The sequence below is a fragment of the Madurella fahalii genome, assembly GCF_045866475.1.
Source record: "Madurella fahalii IFM 68171 DNA, scaffold_6, whole genome shotgun sequence".
Lineage (NCBI taxonomy): Eukaryota > Fungi > Ascomycota > Sordariomycetes > Sordariales > Madurella > Madurella fahalii.
In genome coordinates, this window is record NW_027263976.1 from 138,015 (window position 1) to 156,272 (window position 18,258).

General features: G+C 52.0%; 5 protein-coding genes and 2 non-coding genes across 7 annotated transcripts; 2 read left to right on the top strand and 5 right to left on the bottom strand.

The window, feature by feature from the left end:
- Window positions 1-1,116: 1,116 nt before the first annotated feature.
- MFIFM68171_10067 (uncharacterized protein) lies at window positions 1,117-2,111 on the top strand (the record flags this gene model as incomplete). The annotated part of the gene is made up of 2 exons (XM_071065486.1): window positions 1,117-1,619; window positions 1,715-2,111. The coding sequence occupies 2 exons, from the start codon at window positions 1,117-1,119 to the stop codon at window positions 2,109-2,111; spliced, it is 900 nt and encodes a 299-aa protein (XP_070921587.1).
- A 1,403-nt stretch (window positions 2,112-3,514) lies between these two features.
- On the top strand, window positions 3,515-4,735 carry MFIFM68171_10068 (uncharacterized protein; the record flags this gene model as incomplete). Its single annotated transcript, XM_071065487.1, has 1 exon — window positions 3,515-4,735. The coding sequence occupies one exon, from the start codon at window positions 3,515-3,517 to the stop codon at window positions 4,733-4,735; it is 1,221 nt and encodes a 406-aa protein (XP_070921588.1).
- A 1,373-nt stretch (window positions 4,736-6,108) lies between these two features.
- On the bottom strand, window positions 6,109-6,188 carry MFIFM68171_t180. The gene is given in 2 exon segments: window positions 6,109-6,143; window positions 6,152-6,188. It is a non-coding gene; the product is annotated as a tRNA-Asp (tRNA).
- Window positions 6,189-6,999: 811 nt separating this feature from the next.
- Window positions 7,000-8,232, bottom strand: MFIFM68171_10069 (uncharacterized protein; the record flags this gene model as incomplete). Its single annotated transcript, XM_071065488.1, has 2 exons — window positions 7,000-7,654; window positions 7,721-8,232. 2 exons carry the CDS (start codon window positions 8,230-8,232, stop codon window positions 7,000-7,002), a joined length of 1,167 nt encoding a protein of 388 aa, XP_070921589.1.
- A 1,194-nt stretch (window positions 8,233-9,426) lies between these two features.
- On the bottom strand, window positions 9,427-10,763 carry MFIFM68171_10070 (Isopenicillin N synthase-like Fe(2+) 2OG dioxygenase domain-containing protein; the record flags this gene model as incomplete). The annotated part of the gene is made up of 4 exons (XM_071065489.1): window positions 9,427-9,457; window positions 9,523-10,020; window positions 10,090-10,167; window positions 10,225-10,763. 4 exons carry the CDS (start codon window positions 10,761-10,763, stop codon window positions 9,427-9,429), a joined length of 1,146 nt encoding a protein of 381 aa, XP_070921590.1.
- Window positions 10,764-11,297: 534 nt separating this feature from the next.
- MFIFM68171_t179 lies at window positions 11,298-11,384 on the bottom strand. The gene is given in 2 exon segments: window positions 11,298-11,332; window positions 11,348-11,384. It is a non-coding gene; the product is annotated as a tRNA-Asp (tRNA).
- A 2,806-nt stretch (window positions 11,385-14,190) lies between these two features.
- Window positions 14,191-15,658, bottom strand: MFIFM68171_10071 (Phosphoethanolamine n-methyltransferase 3; the record flags this gene model as incomplete). The annotated part of the gene is made up of 8 exons (XM_071065490.1): window positions 14,191-14,421; window positions 14,471-14,813; window positions 14,866-14,955; window positions 15,012-15,052; window positions 15,109-15,175; window positions 15,230-15,271; window positions 15,331-15,476; window positions 15,536-15,658. 8 exons carry the CDS (start codon window positions 15,656-15,658, stop codon window positions 14,191-14,193), a joined length of 1,083 nt encoding a protein of 360 aa, XP_070921591.1.
- Window positions 15,659-18,258: the final 2,600 nt, after the last annotated feature.

Sequence of the window (18,258 nt, forward strand, 5' to 3'; positions counted from 1 at the left end):
CAATTACCTCGGCCTTTTCAGTGCGGAGAATACGGTGCTGGCTCATTGGCCGCATTTCCCGCGGCGAGGGGACAGCAATTGCCGACCTCTCTGGTTGGGCTCCGGTTTGAGACCAGCCAGTGAGCAGACTCCAAAGTGAGACCAGCATCTAAGGATACACAGCGCAAGTTCACTTGCAAAATCAGTAGCAGGGGCCACATACCAACAGCGGCCCCCCGCCTCACTTCTGCAGTCAAGAACTGCTGGTTCGATAGGCCGCGCTTCCCGCGGGCAGTTGAGAGCAATTGCTAGCTGGTGCAGGTTGGGCTCCCATACGTTTAGACCTGCCAGTCAGCAGGTTCCAGGCTGAGACAGGCATCTTGGCATCCAAAAGGCATCCATTGAGAAAGGACATTTGCAGCAAACCCCGCCTTGCTTCTATGTTGAGTATAACCACCTCACAAGGCTTTGAGACAGCAGATGAACAGGTTTTGGCAACTGGGCGCTCTATCGGGCTGGATTTGTAAATTGCGCTCTAGGTGTGGTTGGTTGATAAGCTGGGGAATGCATTATCACGACGCAGATGTCCGAGTGTTGCATTTCCGTGCATGACTGGGTATATTGGTTGTGCGGCTTGCGCAAGACGTTGACTCGTATGGGACCAGCATAGCGGTGGTGCCCGGATGCTGCATATCGGGCCCCGGGCGGCTTTGCGGCGGCCGAATCAGCTCTATGCAGAAATGATCTCAACCTCTCTCCTACGCTCTGCCGTCTGTGTGGCTTCGCCGTTCCTCTCCTCGGGAGCCTGGTGTGTCGAGCATTGTCAGACAAAGACGGACTTCCGGAACTCCGTGGTGCCCATCGAACGTCAGTTCGGCGATGCTGACCCGATGGTCGGCGACTCCCAGAATGTTGCGGCTTACTTCGAAGCACAACGGGTTGCGCTGGGGCGATGCTGCGTGGACGCCTTGGTGGGATGTATATAAGTGTAGGCACCGCGCTTTGTCCCTCATCGCCCGGATATCAAGCAGCATCAAACAGCTAAGAGTTTTGGCTTGCGAACGACTTTAAGACTCGGTGAAAACCCAACGTCCCTGACTGTTGGCTACTAGGCCAACTTGCGTCGACATTCTCAACATGGCCAAATTACTTCAGCTCCTTGCTCTCTTTTCCATTTTTACCTGGGTAGCCCTTGCCGACCCTCTTCTCACGGTTCTCCGCAGGGAAGGCTTTACCGAATTCGCCCAGCGGGTGGAGGGACCCGATGGGGAAGTGGTTCGGAACGCCTGCCCCGACATGATCGTCTATGCTCCGACAGACGCCGGCATAGCCAGAGCCGCATCATGCTCGCTCGTACGTCGTGCTGACAAGAAAACGCCAAACCCTAAGCAGCATAGTTGCCCACAACCGAGGCGCAGGAGTGGCAGGGCCGAAGTGACGGCGTCAGGGGCCGTCGCTCTCATGACCTTACTAGACGATCCAGAATTCGTCAATCTGGGGCCCGAGCAAAACTCGAGCATCGTCCAGAAGAATGCGCCTAACGAGGCTTTGGGTACCGTCTTTTCTGGCCTTGGCGGCAGCGTTAGGGTCACTGGCCTTGACATTCCCTACGACTGCGGTGTGATCCGGCCTATTAGCGGGTCTGTATAATTATTTCTTTATGGTTCAGACCCTCAAGAGTGCAAGCGGAAAGAACCCAAGCTGACCGCATCGGGGATTTGCTCTCCTGACACAGCGTCCTCACACTACCCGCCCCCTTGTCCGAGACCCTTCCCCATCTGGGCGCCGATAAGACCCTTGACGCACTGCGACGTACCGGCCTCCTCGCTGAGCTCGACAACCGCGCCAGCATTACGTTCCTGGCTCCCAACAACGCCGTCTTTGGCAACGTTTCAGATGATACTGCGCTTGCCCAGGCACTTCGACAGCAGGTCGTCCTGGGACCCCCTGCCTACTCGCCGCTGCTGGTGGACGGCGCCTCGTACAACACACTGGCGGGCACCACTGTGACCGTGTCGGTCCGTGGCCCTGACTTCTACATCGGCGACGCGCGCATACTCTCTAGTGATGCCATCATCAAGAATGGGGTCGTCCATACCGTTGACAAGGTAAGGAAGCCGGTTTTTGCTTAGCACTTGCCTAGGCTCCTATCCTAGGTAGTGACTCTTGACGACCCGAGTTGGTACTGATTAGGTAAAACAGTTCCTTGTTGCATCGGGATCCGGAACCGCGACAACGACGGCAAGCGGAACGGTGGGTACCGCTCCGGTTGTGACCGGCGCCGCCGCGGTGTTAGGCCCGTTGTCACTTCAGGGGCTGTTATGCATGTCCCTTGGACTCGTCGTGGCAAGTGGATACGCACTCGTTGACATGATGTGATGTAATTAGTAGTATGGACATTGAGAACCGAAAGTGTCACATTGGTACTTCGAGGTTGGAAGAGGGGGCGGAGTAGGATGGATACACCGTACCAAGTAGTGACCTTAATTAGCACCGATATTTTTTGGGAAACCCCTGTCAATGAGGCGGCTCCATAGGCACCTTAAATCGTGCAGGTAGTTTGGCCAAATAAGTTCGGCAAAATTGTTATAACGCGGTAAGGGCCGTCCTCTCTGGGCGACTCCACATCTATTGGAATCAACCCTTGTGGGTGAACAGGTTTGGCTTCACTAGGCCCATGATAGGAGGGCTCGTGATAATTACTTTACAAACGGCCGCTATTGTGTGTTGCACCAGTCCTCTTTGTTAGCTGTTTCTCGTCCATAATAGCAATGTTATTAAGCCATTCAAGTCGATTGCTGCGACGACGAGTGTTTTTCGCCTATATCTCCACGGATCTTTCGACTTTCTTGTCGCTTTCCACTGGCCTCCTAGTTGTGACTTCCTGTCCTGCGATCCTCCATCCTCTCCGTTTGCAAAAGGGGTCGACATAGTTATCCGTGTCTCGCGGGCAATGAATTTGTTGGCTTGGGGCCTACAGTTTACCTGATGTTTAGCAAACATTGATTGAGAAGGGAAAGTAAAACTGGGATGCCGAGTTCTTTGTAGCATTCAGGTCCGGTTACCCTTCCGGAAGTCTCCGGCTTACTTGGCCCCAAAGGGCTGGGCTCAAATATACCCGAGTCAGCAATCCAAGCGGCGGCGGTAGACAGAGTTGGGGGTTCCTGGTATAAGCTCCGGAGCGCCCTGCTAATCCAAGTAGGGAATTCTGTACTGTACACGTTTGTTAGACCGTCCGGCCAAAGGACTAGCATGTGGACGGTGGCTACCAAGTTCGGCTCACCCTTCTTTGTTCGAAACAACCGCATTGTTGCGAACGAGTTACAACGGATTGATACCCCTGCCCATTATATTCACTGCACCAGGAATAGGAGACATTACGGGCACATTTTCTCTAGTATTTAAGCCGGTGGTGCCCATCTGCTGCTGGAATCGACGGCATCGCAAATATATCAATCCGCCCAGTAGACCAAACTGCATCTTAGAGACACCCATATCGGCATTGGCCACCACCACCAACGAACTTTACGACAATATGAGTAGCCGCATGTACGGCGTCCTATTCAAGGACGGCGGAATCGCCGATGATTACTGCCTGTTTGTTGACCGGCTCTCCATGGGCGTGTCTTGCCAGGTCCAGTTGATCCATCGTACCGGCACCGGTGAGTTCCGTGTCCGAAAGGTGCTCCACCGCCGCCCCAGAAAGCATGACCGCCGGCCAAACAAGATACAGGCAGAACTTCAGTTCGACCAGGATGTGGAGGTAGCACGGTTCCTCTCGGCTGAAGCCGCGAAGCGTGGAATAGATCTCCGCATCCCCAAGCTTATCTCGGACTATACCACCCCCGATGAGTACTGGCGCAAGTCGGGCAAGTACTCAAGGGTCTCATACTGGAGCCTCTGCAATGGTGGCAGCCTGGATGCCTTTGTCGAAGACTGCTTGGAACGCGGGGAGACCATCCCTCGTGGCATGGCCTTCCGGTTCCTCCGTCAGATCTTGGAGACGCTGCAAGCCATGTACGCTCAGTGCTCCAATCCTGTGTTTCATGGCGATATGCACGCAAACAATGTCTTGCTGCATTTTGAACCCCAGTGTACCGTTCCCGACTTCTACCTCGTCGACTTTGGTCAGGCCTCATTCGTGTCCCCGTCAGTGCCTGCTGTTGACGGCGAGCGCGGAAATTGGGACATACCCGACCTGATGAAGATCATCGAGGATAGGCTCTTCATGCCGTCGCTCCCACTTGCAGGCCTGGATGCCATGCACCACTGGGAGGGCGTCATATCTCTCCTCCGGGACGGAGCCACTACTGACCCTCTCTACGTAGCCTACCAAATGCTGCGCGGTCTGGACAAAGTGTTTAACCAAAACAAGCGCGTCGCCCTGCGGACGCAGCAGCCGGTCGTCATCCCTGATCTTACTCCCGTCATCAACTACGTCCGGGACCGGGCAATGCTCATGCTCCCAGAGCTGATACTCCACTGCGACTGGCGGACTAGGAACGAGGCATACTGCAAGACCTACGGTAACCCGAGCTCGCCTGAGCCTACCAAGCAGCTTCCCCTGCTGCTCCCAGAGTCCGAGGCCGTGCTGCATGTCAGAAACGTTCCCGGACCCTGGTACCTAGCGCAAGTCGACCCCAAAACTTTCACTAAAATCGGCGTGAACTTTTCAGACCCAAAGCATAGGCCGAACGAGGAAAATGAAAATTCCGACACGGACTCGGCTTGGTGCTCTGACGAGGAATTGCCGTAAGCCGTTGTTCCGAGCGAGATAGCAGGGATAAATCACTGATACTGACGCGGCCTGGAACGCAAGTAGCGGGAATTTGATGATAGGTAGTAGTGGCAAGTTTTAAAGTGAGAGTAATCTTTGATCTTGGGCACATTTCTGAACCAGTCTAGTAGACCTAATTGCCTAACGTGATGTAACTAACCAGAACGGAAATTGGACTTGCGGTAATTGGCGCTGCAGTGAAATGGTGTTTGCGCCGACGAACTTAGCACTGACAAGCTCGCTGAGCGCTCCCAAATATTGTCATTTGTGATCTTGCCCGTAGCTTGGGTTGTGTCTAGGGGGTTGACCCACCAGGCAAGGACAGGCCGCAGGAAGTCGATAAGCTGACCAGCGGCGCTTCTCTTTTTACCATTGTCGTTTAAGTCCTTGACATTTCGATACGAAGTCTGGCGGTTATTACAGCGACGAACGAGTGGCATGAAGGGAGTTAAAGTCTGTACCATAATGTCGGTAATTATTATTATTTAGAATTGTAGTGGGGCTTTCTGCGTGACTTTCATGTTTGGTAGGGTTCTAAGAGCGCGTAAAGAGGATTCTACAGCCGGAGTGCACTCACTTGTTCTGAAATTCTTTGCCACGGTCTTGGCACTTAATGCTTCCAGTTCCGTTAGTCGGGACCTCATTTGCACTTAGATGACGGCGAACGAATTAGTAACCCACTCCATGTTGTCGTCGTCGTTGTATCGCTGGATAAAGGATATTTGGCTTCAAGGGCTTCGTTCTTCTCCTGGGGATGGGGTTACTAGTCGTGATAGATGCCTCGTAATGGATAGCTATGATAACCTGGCTATAACCGTCACCCTTACAATGTGGGCCTGCTCACAATAGGGAGATGGACAGGAACGTCATGCTAGGAAAGATCCGGATAAACAACAAGGGATGCTTGGAAAGGAACAGAGAATCGTCCAGGGAGGCCGGATGGGGCACCGACGGGTTTAAATAGCCCATTCAAGTTGGTAGTTTCAGTGTGGAAAGAGCACGCTACACTTGGTATATATCCGTTTGCTCAAGGCATCCAAACTGCATGTATACAAACCGCCTTAGACATCGAGAGCAGCAATGATGCTAAACAGTACTACGCAGGCCGAGGAACTGACGAGTTTGGGGAATCAAGGCCATTAGCTAGCTTGATATCTAAGCATACTGCTATGTTCTTCTTGAGTAGATATGCTTCGGTTTGTTGGTGTCACCTGCTAATAATTAAATAAGCGAGATTATTTCGATCCTGAGCCACCAACGCCCATGTAACTGCAAGCTGATGGAAAACTTTGGATAGAAAAAGATGAAGATGAATCGCAGAAAAAGGGGGTCGCAAAATTTACACCAAAAATCTCTCCCGCCGGGAATTGAACCCGGGTCTCGAGCGTTGTTAGATGACAAGCTCACATACTGACCACTATACTACGGAAGATTTGCAGGTGTGGGCACCTGCCGTAGAAACTGGTTGGTTGGCAGGTGGGTTCTTGCCAGAGTTTATATGTGTAGCGTGCCAGTGTGCTAAGAACGGAACCTGAACTCAGCTCTAGTCCTATAAAATTGGGCGTCATAGTGGTACATCAATGTATGGTATTGAATTAGAATGACTTCCTCCATAATATTGGTCGGCTTTGCCGCATTCATAATATTAAACTTCGTAAGACAGCCATTTAGCTTTTCCGGTTCTCACGGGGCTCAGTTTGGCGTCTCTCATAATAGTGGCGGCTAATTTGCCTACCCAGGGCTGCAGGTTTAACCGTAGACGATTGCCTTAGATAGTCTGTAATGAGCCCCTCTCGGCCATTAATAACAACCCTTTCTATTAGGCGCTGGACCTCGTGCTGCAACATGGCAAGCAAGAGAAAAGGAAAATAAGAACATTGGTGAGGACGTGATGGATTAGACAAGAGACAGGACTGCAAGAAGAATGGAGAACAATTTAGCTTACTGATGGGCGAGTTCAGGTTACCTTTGGCGACCTGGGCGAGGAAGTTAAAAGGATATTCAGCTCGAACGTCTTGTCCCGCGAAATACATTAACGTACGTGCTAACAGTACCTTATCTAACTACATCAACTCCATCAGAAACACGCCGACAATGCACCAGCTGCATGTTTGTGCAATTTGCGGACATGTGACATGACATCACCTGCGAAACACAGGTTACGAGTCTTTTAATTCGAGTGGGTTTTCTGTTACCGCGATAATTAAAAGAAAATATAGTATCCCTTCAACAGGGTTCTTTCCTCACCCATTGGCCCCCAGCTTCCCTCTCTTCTGAACGGCCCAGGCCTGTTCTTGTTGGTCAGTCGCCCACTGCCTCTTCTTCGATCGGCCTCTGCTTGGGCTCCTCTCCATGAATCCGCTGTCCGCCTGACTTTCATCCTCGATATCATAAGGCTGGCCATCCTCCAAAACGCTCACGACATTCCCAACCGCCTCCAACGCTGGCCTCTTCCTAGGACTTGCGCTTCGGGACCGTGACGCGGCAAGCAGCGCTTGGGCTTGTTCGCGGTTGCGACTTTCGACGGTCGAGGTACCCGTGCCAGGGTCGTAAACCAGAAGACGTCGACTAGTAATACACTTTTTCAGAAAGACGCCGATCACACCGGGGGAGAAGATAGTGCAAGTGAAACGCGCGAAAAGGCACTCGATACTGCATTTCAGTGGAAGCAGCTTCCGATTATGGTAATAAAGGTTGAAGTAATTGTCCAAGATGGGATTGATGATGTGCGTGACGAGCGACAACTCCCCTGGGGCTTCTTGCCCAGACCTTTGATCTCGCTTGGGAACGATGGCAAAGACCTTGTCATCAAAGACTGTATGAATGTCTGATCGAAGAGGTATTATGTTATCGTTGACGTCGATGTCACTTTGGCTGAATCGGTCTAGCACAATGTACCTAGATAAAGACCAACTATAAGATATAGGCGTACCTAGGTTGGCAGGGTTGGTGGTTAGGACGCACTGCTGGAGCTCCTCTCGATCCCACCAATTCTGTGCGGTGAGCGGGATGAGGTGAGCTTTCTCCACTCCCCACATACAATCGGTAACGCGACATGACATTCCCCCTTGTGCCTGGCGGCTAAGCTCTCTCCAAGGTGGCGGCATGGCATCGTGTGGGAATGTCCAGTCCTCGAAGCGAGGAATCACCGGGTAGGGACGTTCTAAGACATCGTCATCAGGCAACTGGAAAAAGTACGCATTCTCGCGGAGGATGCTATCGCTAGGTGGTACAATGCGTTCGAGTCTTTGTGTGCCGGCCTCGCGGGTGGCGAAGAAACCTGTGCAGGTATTACCCGTGACGATGCTGCAGACGGCCAGGGCGGTGTCATAGTCGATTCCGCCGTTGTCGAGGGCGCGTAGATGAAGAAGCGTGTTTTCGGCTGCGGGGTAATCAGGATGAAGGATCTTGATGATACGGGGTAGTTGCGCATCTTCGCGGGAGAGGATTATCGCGTTTTTGAGGAGACTCATCATTTGGGGTCCTTGTCTTGTTTGCCGAGAGGCTTCTCTTCTGGTCCGAATCGGCACACTGCTTCCCCCGCTGAAGCCCTTGCAGCAGGATGACTCAGTAGGGCAAACTAGAAAATCAGCGGGTAACTAATTGTTTGGTGGTATTTCCGCCACTGCATTGAATCAACGTTGTCATCGGTTTTGAAAACCCCATTGCAGATGCCAGGCGTAGTGCACGTATTACTGCGGCATGTTTAATTGAGTTACGGGCAGTGTGCGATGGCGGCTCTGGACAGTTCGTGGGAGCCAGCGTCCGGGCATTTGCGTGTGTGGCCAGACAGATTGCACTGTAATTATCTAAGGTATTATACTCTGCAAATTCGCCGGAGCAAGGTGTGATCCCCGTCCAGTGGATAACTGGGTCAAATGACAGGAATACCCCCACGTCCAACGCGCCCGGGTTCTCAATGGCGTACAGCAGGCTTCTCTCTAGCTAGGGCCCTATGTATGTCCCTGGAATTTAAACGTTGGAGAGTTTAGGCAGCATATTTGTCTCACCTCAGGTGGACCTGCCCTGGATGCCAGAGGACAATGCCCTCTTGCTTGTAGATATCGGTAAGTTCCTGATTGAATGTCTGTAAAGACTCCAGTGGCTCTTGCCCCTCAAAAGTGGTCTTCCTCCTTGGGCTCGCCCGGCGCACTGGGGCAGCGGGAATGTCCTCCCCCCCACCCTCCCTCCCACCGAATGCACATGTGCCGGGCGCCGGAGTTCGATGGTGTAGCAACCTTAACCAAATTACTAAAGCGTTGGCAGGACGATGTAGCAACGGGACGGGAGAAACTGAGAATGCGGCATAGGAATTGTTGAACCTCCAACATCGGCCGGTTCCGGTTGTTACACATAGAGATAGTAAATCGAATGTCATCCTTGTTATCGTTGACGTGCAAAAGCATTAAATGAACTTGCTATAATGGTATATGGACACGGTGTGCGGGAAATCGCCATCATCGTTTCATATGTCATGTTCTCGCTTGTAAACTCTGTGTCTGATCTGGCACTTGATCGTTCGGTTGACGCCAATTTTATAGCCAGCTCTCCATGAGGAGGTTTCACCTAAACCTGCCGCCAATAGCCCCGCCTAATATCACCAAGCGAGTCTGCGAGAACCTAACAATCGACCGTTGCGGCATAAGACGTTGGAATGGCGTGAGGCGTCTTCATGCCATCAGGGCTATGTGCTTGAGCTCGCTACACATATCGGTATTAGTTGGGATGTTGCGCCAGAGGAGGAGGCACCGTGATAAATAACGTACTTTGAAACCTGCTCGCCAACTTTGATAGGAGGGTACGACACCTCCTCGCCTTCGTCCTTGCCGTGGTTGAACTGCTCTGCTCGGACGCGCTGTGCCTCGGCTGCGAGCGCGGGAATCGGCGCTAGATCATAATCGGACGAAAGATGCCAGAAGAAGGTGGACGAGATGCGAATCAGGGGGCGATCGGGAAACCGCGTCTTACGGTCCTCAATCACCTGGACCGTCTTCTCGTTCACAACCACCTCATGGTAACCTGCCTTGATAAGACCCCCTGTGATATACTCGAGCTGCTTACCAGCTTGGACCAACAAGTAGTTGCCCGGGGGAATCCTAACGGGAATGCGCTTGCCAGTGTTTCGCGCCCAGATGTGAAGGCCCGGGTAGCGAGAGCGGCCGTGGATGGTCAAGAAGTTGAGGTCGGTGTGGAAACCGGCAAGGATTGTGTCCTTCTCACCATACTTTTTGAGGTCCGACGCAGTGGGCGCAAGAAGATGGGGTCTGCGATGTATTGACGATGGTAAGGATCTGCAACAGAATGAGAAGAGAGGCGCCCTGGAACAAACGTACCCATATCTGCCTGCATCCTTGAATGTATCTGTGGGCAGCCCCAAGCCAACGGCCGTCATTTGGGTGAGGCCTTCAACACTGTTATTCGACAATCAGTCGTTAAGCAACCAACCTTGGGCATCTGGACAAACTCACGCATTTTTCATGGAGGTGCCCCATTGATTCATCACTGGACCCCAGCGCTCCTTGATGTGGGGTGCCTCAGGTGTGATGTTGTCGGCATTGAGCCCCGGGAACTGCGTCTCGTAAGGCGGGGCCTCGACCATCCGCCAGAAGAACCTGCACTTCGGATCAGGGTGGTGCGCTGAAATGTCTAGCGGTCGCTCCGAGGGTGCAAGCCGCTCAATCACGCGTAGGCATGGTTCGTCGACGGCGCACTTTGGCTTTTCCGTGTTCTCCAATGTCACACCGATCTGGTAGCTGAGCTCGGGCCGCTCGTCTTTCTTCAAGTCCTCCTCCGGTTGCGCAAAATAGTCCTCAAGTAGGTCGAGGAATGTGGTGTTGTCCTCCTCAGAGACGCGAGAATCGTGTAGCACCAGCGCGCCATATGTGATCAAAGCGTTGGCCGCCTTGACGCATTCGGCTTTGACTTCGGGTGAGTTGTGCGACTGGTTGAGGAAGACGTCGAGATCGACGACAGGTAGGTCCATCGACAATTCTTGAGGTGCCGACATTGTGGCAATGTGTGATTTGGCATTCCCGGGCTTCCTGCTGAAGTTGAAGATCAAATCGGGGGATTCATCAGGTCTTGAAAGGGTTGAAAAATTGCGGTCTCGAGGATGTGGCGACTGTTTGCTCAAGTCTTTTATGCGGAATACCCACTACAATTTCAGTTACTTGGCCCGTGGCTAGCTCCCTAATGAGGAAGGTCTGCGCCCAAACCGGAGCGGCAAACAGCGGGTCCCGCCCCTACGCAGCAGCCCATCTGGAACTTGCAACGGCTCACATGGGCGGGCCATTCCGACGCCCACCGCCGATTTCCGAGCGGAGCCGACTAAGGTACATAATTAACTAACATATGTCCGCTGTCTGCTGTCCGCATCATCTTTTAGCGGCCCGGTGGAAAAGATAGATCTGGAATAGGCTGTTTGTGGGGATTAAAAAGTAGTGCATACCTAGCTCTCTATGCAGGAAGTAAAAAAGTGTAAAGATAACTCGAAGATCCCTGTCGGACTGGACATATCTCTTTTCCAATGAGAGCAAAAAGACTCTCCCGCCGGGAATTGAACCCGGGTCTCGAGCGAAGTCAGCTGTTAGGTGACAAGCTCACATACTGACCACTATACTACGGAAGATATGCCGGTGTGGGCACCAGCCGTAGCGATTGGCTGTTGGGTCACGGAGGTAGTTTTGATACCTATAAACTTGCCAATGGATCCGAATCTTACTGTATACACCGCAGCATTGAGATACTGACCATAACTGGAAGACTCATCGCCCTCCGGGGCTTGTCTAAGGGAATACTGCCAATAGAGCCTGGTCGCTCGAACTTGGCATTTTGCTAGGAGGGGCACTGCAAGATTTTCTCGTGTCATTGATGTACTCTGAACCGACTCATCTCACCCATACTTTCCGGGAGCGTACCACCTCCTGTTTAACGCTTTAAATCATGGAAAAAGCATGTATAACGCGGGAATCGAAGTAGCAATGATTGTTAGCCTCTTGGGCACAGATTAATGATAATAATGCGACTTGGATCTCGAATTTGTACGTTGACATGGAATATTAAAGTGGCTTGGCTTCCGTTAACAGGGCAGTCAGAAGAGGATCAGCCGCTACCTCCGTATATGTCAAGTACTAATTACCTTATTGCCCTACTTCGGGTGAATTACAGTCTAAGAGAGTTTGTACCCGACGTCTTGAGTTGAGACGCTATTGAACCCTCATCAACGGATCTTCCCCCTTCTTTGGTGGCTGTAAGCATTAGGAAAGCGGCTGCTGGTTGGCCGAGGATGGCAATCCTGGCTCAAACATCAACGCAGCTTCACGTGCCCGTATGAACCAGTCCAATTGATCTCCTTCTCGGCTCTCGCTGTAACTCGCTCGTAGGAGTTGGTCCATGGAGACACTACCGGTAGCGAATATAATTATGCCCTAATTGAATTGGGGAAAATTGTTCCCTAGGCACTTGGGCCCTCTGATAGGATCATCAGAAGTTCAGACAGGGGCTAACTTGGCCTAGTGACCCGCTTTTTCCTGTATTCTACCTTGTCTGAGGGCCGGTAAAAAGTCGGCTGGCCTGGGGATGGGAGAAATCTATTGGACCGGATCGAGGCACCACAACGCTGCTGGCTTGTTATCTTAAGGCCTTCTAGTTCTCAACGGTCGGCCTGACCCTCATTGACGGCTCTTTGGTTCATTTCACGCGTAATTACAATAATTTGCTCCCAGGAGGCTAGGAATCCAAGAACTGCGCTTCGAAGCCCCCAAAAATGATCCACCAACTGCAGCTTTGGAACTAATATTTCGCTAGGTTCTCTTGTTCGTAGCGGTTTAACGTGCCGACACCCAAGTTCCCTCACTTCAGATGGGCTCAAGAACCCCACCAATAACTACCCTAATCTCTGCCTTCAAATCCTTTAGGTCTGTTGCTGGCCACTCCGCGGTTAACCAAATCCCGTTCTCACAGTCTGCACCTTTCACATTCTCACAACACCTAGTTGCTCCGGAGATGGACAACTGTATAACCGTAAGTCAGTGTCAGAGTGATCGTCTGATCGTCTTGGTTGCGCACAGACGCTAGCCAGGGACGCCACGGGGCCATGTAGAGCCGGGATAGAACACGTTGGCAAATGTACGTGCAGACGGTAACCCTCACCTTCGTACTGAGAACAGCTAATACCAGCCCGGCAACATTCCCGTCGACCGCCGCTCCACGACCACCGCAAAAAAGGAGCCTGTCGTAGTAGATCGCCTTGCCCCTCTCGTAGAAAACGTAGGCGGAGGGTGAAGCGCCCAGGATGTTGGAGATGGCAGCGCCAAAGATGTAGCATTCGCCAGCGATGAGCAATCCCGCGTCAGGGAAGCCGCGCAACAGCCAGCTGGCGTGCATTAGCAGTGTCCTGCAATTAAGCGCGGTTGTGAAAGGCCTACCTTTTCCCATTCCTTGCCGGCGACGAGAACGATTACTCTCTTAGACGGACCGGTATGACAGGCAAAAACCGCAGTGCGGCCGATAAACTTATTGGCACTAAACTCGAGGAAAACAGCATGGCCGCGAAAGCCGCAATATTAAACGTAACTACTTCTGCTTGTACCATTCTGAAGAAAACTCTGGATTGTGGTATTGGGCTAATTAAGGTATCTTTCGTTTAAAATGGTGACTCGGAAGTTGGCCGCCTGGGCTTGGCTTCCGTGCTTGGGTAAGGAGAAAAAGCTGAGTTGTTTACTTTCGAAGGACTCGTGCGTTTCGGCAAGCTGTCAGAAGGTAAGAGGGCGGAGTTGCTCCGAAAGGGTATGTTGTACAGAAAGTAAACGCAACAGGAGTAGTATTTACGGCTCCGCACCATCACCGTGACTGATCCGGACCCATCATCTCCAGACAGACATAGTGAAGACTGATCATGGCGATCTTTCCTGTTCCCGTATACCATTTGTAGAACAGGCGGATCATACTCCACGGAGCAAAGCGTCGATAAATGGCAGAACCTGGTCGCATCTGGGAGAGGTTGCGCCGATGTCCGGGTCCGTCTCAAACCGAGGTCGCCCAGCTCAGGTTCCAATTCGGACTCTACTATTGACCTATCAACAAGATGCGGTGTTCTTGTGTGTAACGGGCCAAAGGCGTCTCGGAAATGGCGCTCCAGGAGATGAGCTCGAGAAGACGAGCTCTAGAAACCGGCTCTATGCATAGGGAAAATATCCAAAACTACTTAGATGCCTAGAACATCCGAAGAAGAAACGGCGTGATGGGCCTATAAACTTTAGCTAATTTTAGATCCTGATAGAAACGGCCAGACAAATTTAGACTCTATATAGTGACGCTATTAGAAATCGTACGGTGGTAACACGGTGCCGCCGCCCCCGTGAGTGGGACGTTCCATGGTACCTCGCCGGCTGTGAGGGCCTAGCCGGAATCCACCTGTGCTCGAGGAAACCAGGCTACTCAGGCTTCTGCGCCCATACGATTTTCTGCATGTAGTAGGCGTGAATGTTCGGCGAGCGGAACTCGCGACGCAGGTTGGCAGCATAGACTTGGACTTCCTCAGGAGCCCAGCCCAATAGAGTACCTAAATAGAGCATTGAACCTGCCGTGTCGTTCGCGGTGGCGAGGCGCTGGAAGCCTCCAATCTCCTTCATCTTTGGATCCTTAGGCCAGTCACCGAATGGAGACTGCGACCGGGGTTAGATAGAAATTGACTCGAGTTAGGAGTAAACTTGCCTTGTAGTCTTCCTCATTGATGTTAACGAAGCCAGCAGCTTCGATGCCCTTGCGCTGGACGCCGTCCTCGACAATGGTCATGGAACGGCCCATCTTCTTGCCTCCATCGGCAAAGAACTTGCCGAATTGGCCCATGGCCGTCTTATCATTGACAGAGCCGTCGTCGCTCCGGAAGTTGACCGAGGCCTCGTGGCTTTCGATCCAGCCGCCAGGCTTGAGGGCGCGGTACGCCTGACAATAGAGGGCGTCCCAGTCCTTGATGCTTCCGAACAGCCAGCGTATATGTACGAAATCGAAGGAATTCTCCGCGAATGTCCATTCCTGTGTGCAGTCGTCAATTTGGCTAAGGAGACGTTAGTATGGAGGCCATCTGTGCAGTGAACCGGGAAGCTTACAATATCACGTTTGGAGGGACCCAGCTGGGCTGGATGGGCGATAGGTCGGTCCCGATGACTTCAGCGTTCGGGTACTTGTCGCCAAAATCGCTGCATGTGTGTGAGTATCTGCTGGTGTGAGGTTTAAATTTCCACTTGGGACGTACATTGCCCAGAGACCAGTGCCGGTGCCAACGTCAAGTACTTTCTGGATCATGATAAGTAGATGGTCAACGAGCGGGGGGGGGGGGGGGGGTATCGTACCTGGACATTGCTACTTATAGGTGCCTTGCAGAGCTCGCCGTCAAGCAGGAGAGTCAGGACATGGTGGCTGGCGAAGACGGTCAGCAACGGTCGGCGGCCATGAATGTCAGGTTTGACCAACATGATGTCAAGAGATTCATTTTGGGCTTCATCGTTGGCGCCCCTGTCAATCGATCAGTTTCTCTGTCGTAGACACTCATTTTAGGGGCCTTGAAGGCATACCAGTACTCGGCATCGCCGAAATTGCTGTGGTAGGTCCTGCCATTGATCGTCCTGTACTCGAGGATAGATGCGGTCAGAGAGGCGGTGCTGCTGATATCATCGTCACCATATAACGAGTGGGGGTCATCGTCATCGTCGTTGCGCTGCTACAGAGCCAAAAACTTGGTCAGTTGGGAATTGGTGGGTACACAAGGGCCTTGCGCACGTCCTCCGGTTGAGGCCGGTCCTGTGCCGGCAAGACGCTGGGGTCCCCCTCGTCCGTCTCGGGCGCTACCGGGGCCGCTGGCTCGGCCTCGGATTCGGTGGCCGGTACCTGCTGATTCGACATGATAACTTGGAAGAGTAAATCGCACAGAGAGGGAGATTTTGGTGCGAGCGTGAAAATGGCAAAACTGTCCTTAAGTAGGTAAAGTAGGTATTTTACCCCGCTCCTTGTCCGAGTTCTAAATGATGACCAGGGTTTGTGATTGGGTCTGATTTCCATCCACCACGGAGAGTCCCGTTGTGAGGGCTCACAATTGTCCAAGTTAGCTTGTGACGGTACTATTCACAATGGAGGCATAACACTTCCTCTCCCGCTGAGAACTTGAGATGGAAAGGGCAAAGACGTCCAGACGGCACTTGTGAACCTATTGCACCATGGATGTCGGTATATTTGGCGACACTACCTCCTGATTCCGATTGACCCGCCGTACCCGCACTCGCTGCAGTTGGTGCACAAATGGGTTTTGTGGCGGTTCAATGGAGAAAAAGTTGCCCACTCACCGGACACCTAGTACACCTCAGACAGTGTGAAGACACACTGCTCCTCTTACCCCACCTACTTCAAACCTACAATAAACGCAGTCAATTCTAGGCCGAATCACATTTAGTTAAGCAATTCTTTGCTAATTATCTACAAAGATCTATGTCGAGCAGGATTTTCCGGGCGCTCTTAGTACTCTTAAGATGGGCGAGTGGGTCGGAGAAAGCAGTCCCCGGGCCACTTCACCCCTCTGGGCAGAGGGCGTGACTTGCCGAATCTCCGCCCCGGGACGATTTTCCAGTATTTAGGACTGTCCCGGCCGTCGTCCTTTGGCAAGAGGACATCAATTTAATTACACCTTTTTCCACACTTGTTGCTCGCTCAACTTGAGCGCCATTTCTCGCGCGCAAGATGGTCTCTCTCTGATCTGAAGGAGCTCCGTGCACGCGGTTTTTTTTCCTTTTCTTTTCTTTCTTTCCTTTTTTTTTTTTTTTTAACCTTGTCTGGGCGACAGAGACCCGATTTGTAGTGGCGTCGTCCGGCCTGCCTTGTCTATCTTGTCTGTCTGTCCGTCTAGAGTTTAGATATATGTTGTCTTCGCCCTCCCATTGTTTGGGAACTTGGCGTATACTACCTTCATGTTCTGCCTTTAACTCTGTATCATAACTCGCAAATGGATCAATGTCCTTACATTATAGCTCAGCTAACCCGTTTTTCGAACTGTTTAGCCCCGTTTATATTATTACTGACGGCAATGGGGTATGCGTTAGCCACCAGGATACTGTACCGATTGAGGTGCTTTGCATTGTATTGCGCCCCTCTAATGCGGGCGGAAATCAGTTACTGCCACAGCATGAGACCTTGGAATTGCGCTTTAGAATGCGAATCGAACCCCGTAGTTATCTACCTGAATTAGGTTCCCAGATTCGTGATAAGCTGCGCATAGATAAGTCAGGTAGGCGTAAAGCGATTAATTGGGGTCAGACAACTGTGGGGAAGCTTGGTAGTACTATACGATGTACTGTATGTACAGCAGAACAATGCTGACATGTTTGCTGGTGAAATTCCGCCTGGGCCCTCTAGAGCCGCACTCCAAAGTAATTACTGGCTCCCTGGCCTTTTGTGATTATAGAAAAGACCGCCGCTCAACTTTGAACATTGTCAAGGCCGCCGAGCTCCGTAATAAGAACAGATAGAACCCGTCTACAGTCCTCTCTCTAGTAAGATTTCCAGTAGGCAGGTTGTTGATGCCGAATAACAAGATTGGATGTTCCCTGTGGAGCCAATTGTGGTCGAGGCAGAAAATTTGATCAACGACTTTCAGGAACCGACCAGGGGGTTTCTTGGATGCTGCGGTATAAATGCTGCATTAAGGCCAAGGGAATGTAATTTAGGCATGCCTGCGGAAACGGACCTGCACTTGAAAACCGGTTTGCGGGACCACGGGATGATTTCATAAAACAAGGAGTTGTTTCCTGCAAATACTAGAAATAATACTAGAAATATGCGTCGCTCCCCAACCTTGTACCATCAATTCATATTGCCATTGTTGCTACAAAATGTTGCGGAAGCGGCGAGGAGGAAGTGATGTGAAAATTTGGATTGAAGAAAAGCCTCGAGAGGATTGAGATGCGTATTGCGGGTATCCGGCTCGTGGTTGCGCTCGCTGCGAGTTGGCAGGGTCGAGTGCTCGCAGGGCCAACAGCGGTTCTCGGTCGTGAAACCAGCGATTATACACGCTGGCTGAGCAGCAACGGCAGCGGCTTCCCTCCGAATTGTATCTCAGTATTGGGAGTTACGACGACATCGGCGCTGAGGCAAGTTGCTCCTGCTTGCGTCTGCCAACCGTGTTAGGTATTTCTGACGTTTCTGGTAGCACTCTGACGACAACTTTAACAATCACCTCGACGACAGCAAATCGTACGAGGAATTACAATGCGACAACGGTTGGTGATGGGACTACCGCCCCTGGAAGATTGTATACGAGTCTGCGAACTGTATACATGACGCCTGAGGACGCAGAGTCGGGCCCAGGCGAATCATTGATCTGCCGGCCCGGTAGTGCCTACACGCCAACATGTTCCTGTCTCAGCATTTCACGCGTAACAGCAACTGCGACCACAGACATCACGACCCTCGTTGTGACCACGACAGCATACGCAAACAGAGCGGAAATGCCGCCG